The following is a 3,121-nucleotide window of genomic DNA, read 5'->3' as shown; positions in this document are numbered from 1 at the left end:
TATATATATATATATATATACATATATGCATATATACATATATGCATATATACATATATGCATATATATATACATACATACACTTATACGTATATACATGTAATGGTATGGTAGTTATATCATACATATATGCACATGTCTGTTATGATATGTGTGTGTGTGTGTGGTTTGGTAGATATAATGTTATATGTATATATATGTCTGCTGTGACAGATATAGATGTGTATCTGGTATAGTAAATACAATAACGGATGTTTGATGTCCCCGCTGTACAAACATTCATGTTTAATACATCTTATCTAATATCATACATATTTGCTGTATCTGATTCGATGTCTTGTATCTGTGATATGGTGTATTTATCTAACATGCCTCTGTCTGCTGTGTATATTTGGTCTGTGATATCATGCATGCCAGTCATGTCCAATACGATATCAATTGCTTTCTTTATGCCATCATGCACGTCTGGTAATTGATTGTATTAATTCCGATCAGGTTGAGCTGCCAGTGCCAGTAAACGTGATAAAGAAGTATGCTGTACGACCGCCGAAGGATTTGACCAGTAAATTTGAAGCCAAACAAGTGGCTCGAGCTCTGAAAGAGAAGAAGGAAAATGAAGAAAAAGTTGTTGCTGAAGAACACGCTCGGATTGCTGTAAGTTTCACTTTCATTCATCCCAAAGTATATTCTACAAGAGTTGATTGATAAATATAATGAAAATGAGTGACGAGGGAAAATGACGTTTCGGACAATTGCCTTTCTTCAGAAAATGCAAAATAAAGTTTCTGTCAAGCAAATTTCTTTCTCGAGACATTCTTTGGATTTCAGGTCGTACACATGCATATTCCGTTTGCATATTGATGTGACATTTATCTTATATTGTTATGTCGTACCTGTGACGCACTGCATATTGTTGTAACGTCATAGTTTGTTTCGACGATACCATACGGTGTACAGGTTATACGAGACACACATACATACATTTATTTATATACGTGTATCTATCTATCTAGCTAGCTAGCTAGCTATTTATCTGGCATATACTGTTGCGGCGTCATATAGTGGTAATGTATAACTGGTATAATACGTTGCTTAACGATATATCATACTCTGGATCATGTCATATGTTCTGACTTGTCAATGTTGTTGCGATATATCTTGTTTACTTATTGTCTTTTTGTTTCTCAAATTTTCTCAAACCATCACTACTATTACTACTACTACTACTGCTGCTGCTGCTGCTGCTACTACTATTACTACTACTACTACTACTACTACTACTACTACTACTACTACTATAGTTGTTGTTGTTTTTGACAGAAACTTGAAGAGCCAGCCATTGACTTGATGCGAGGGATGCGCGTTCACAGCTGGGTGTTGGTGTTGTCAGGGATACGAGAAGTGGGCGAGAGTTTCTTCATTGAACCCTTCACAGGAGAGGCGCAACCACTAAAGACAGACAGCTACCTTGGCATAGAATCGGCATGGAATCACAAGAATTACTGGGTTAATATGCAAGACTGCTCAAATGGAATTTCGGTTAGTATTCATTGTATACAGTGGGGTGGACAAGTAGAAATGCAGTCGTTACTTGTTCACTGATTATTTTATGTTGTGGTCACGGGAATACAGTCAACTCTTGGCTACTCCCGATCAGACATCCAGGTTGTGGCCATCCTGTCTTGTTGGCAGTTGTTGGGTGAATCTATTGGATGTTACAGTGTGGGGAAATACAACGGTAAAGAATAAGGTGGAAGGAGTAAGGGATGAAAAAACTAAGAGAAACATGTTAGGTGGTTCTTGATTGGGTAAATCGTACTTCCCTGCAGATTAACGTCACCGTGAAAGACATCTCTACAGATTAACGTCACCATACAAGTCCTAGATTAGCGTTATCATGCAAGTCTTAGATTATATTCTAGGATTGAGCTCATTTCGAAATGTCGTCATCTAAAGAAATACCTACTACAGAATTTTTTCTCCCCATAAGTTGAATGTTTTTTTTCTTTCTATAAATGGCATTTCTTTGAAAATTTCCTTTTGTTTTTGTAAGTGCTTTGAATATTCTATGAATATTTTATAGTGTAAATCTTAATATTTTTCTTTCACGAATACAGTTATACAAACACATTATTCTGTCTCTCACTAAAACTTTTACGCACACATTACTCTATGTTTTTAAGTCTTACATCTGTTTACTACACCCACAGTGAAATACATTCACTCATTCGCATCAGCACATATCTGTGCTTGTGACACACCTCGGCCACATCGTTTGTTCAATTGGTCAGGCATATGACTTCGAGTTTGGTGTTATTCCAAATCATGGACAACACACTGCAGAAATAATCAGCCAGTCAGCATCCGTCTGTGCCCTTTCTTTCAGTGAAATGTTTGTGTCCAGTTTGTTTGAAAAACCCATTTTCAGAACAAAACTTAGAGTCGGGATTTACTCAAACAATCCTTGTCTTTTCCGCATCTGATTCGTCCTCACTACATACTCATATTTTCTCCTCCACAATACGTAATTTTGTTTGTTGTCTGCGAATGTTCTTTCTGTGACATGCAACAATTTTCTTCAGCTTCTCAATTATCGGACATTTTATCTTCTGCTGTATGTAAATACTGACAATGTCTATGGATTTTTCTTTTCTGTATATTTATTCATAATGTCACTGTTCTGTTTAAATATTATTTTCTTTTACTGTTCTTAATCACGGATCCGTTGTGAGTCAGAATATTTATTCTTTAAGCGAGATTAAATAATTTGGATGTTTATTCTTTCTCTCTTCTATCCCAGTATTACGTCAACCACAATTCTTCTCATCAATACGAATCACTCGCCAAACTGGTGACTATCAACAGTGAAACCTACCAACTTGGCTAAACTGTAGTTGCGGCAGAAAGTCGTAGGCGGAGCAAAATCTCCGATTTCCGTGTTGCTATATACACACACACAAATATATATATATATATATATATATATATATATATATATATAGGTAAGTGGTAGGTTTGCCTCGATAAACCTCCACACTGACTCATTTCACAAACTCCACATAATAAAACAACGGCTATCTAGTCCAACGAAAATGCTTTTTCTTGTATTTGTTGCTCCATT

At 36.0% G+C, this 3,121-nt stretch overlaps 1 protein-coding gene across 1 annotated transcript in view; it reads left to right on the top strand.

The window, feature by feature from the left end:
- The window catches only part of LOC106882536 (dynein regulatory complex subunit 7), a 31,472-nt gene that overhangs the window by 11,399 nt on the left and 16,952 nt on the right, over nt 1-3,121 (top strand). Inside the window, exons 5-6 of the mRNA XM_014933252.2 lie at nt 496-654; nt 1,321-1,539. Of these exons, the coding sequence (XP_014788738.1) occupies nt 496-654; nt 1,321-1,539 (378 nt within the window). The remainder of the gene's footprint in view (nt 1-495; nt 655-1,320; nt 1,540-3,121) is intronic.

This window comes from Octopus bimaculoides, chromosome 11, assembly GCF_001194135.2.
Source record: "Octopus bimaculoides isolate UCB-OBI-ISO-001 chromosome 11, ASM119413v2, whole genome shotgun sequence".
NCBI classification, from domain to species: Eukaryota; Metazoa; Mollusca; class Cephalopoda; order Octopoda; family Octopodidae; genus Octopus; species Octopus bimaculoides.
Note: the sequence above shows the minus strand (reverse complement) of the source record. Positions and strands in the feature narration are given on the sequence as shown.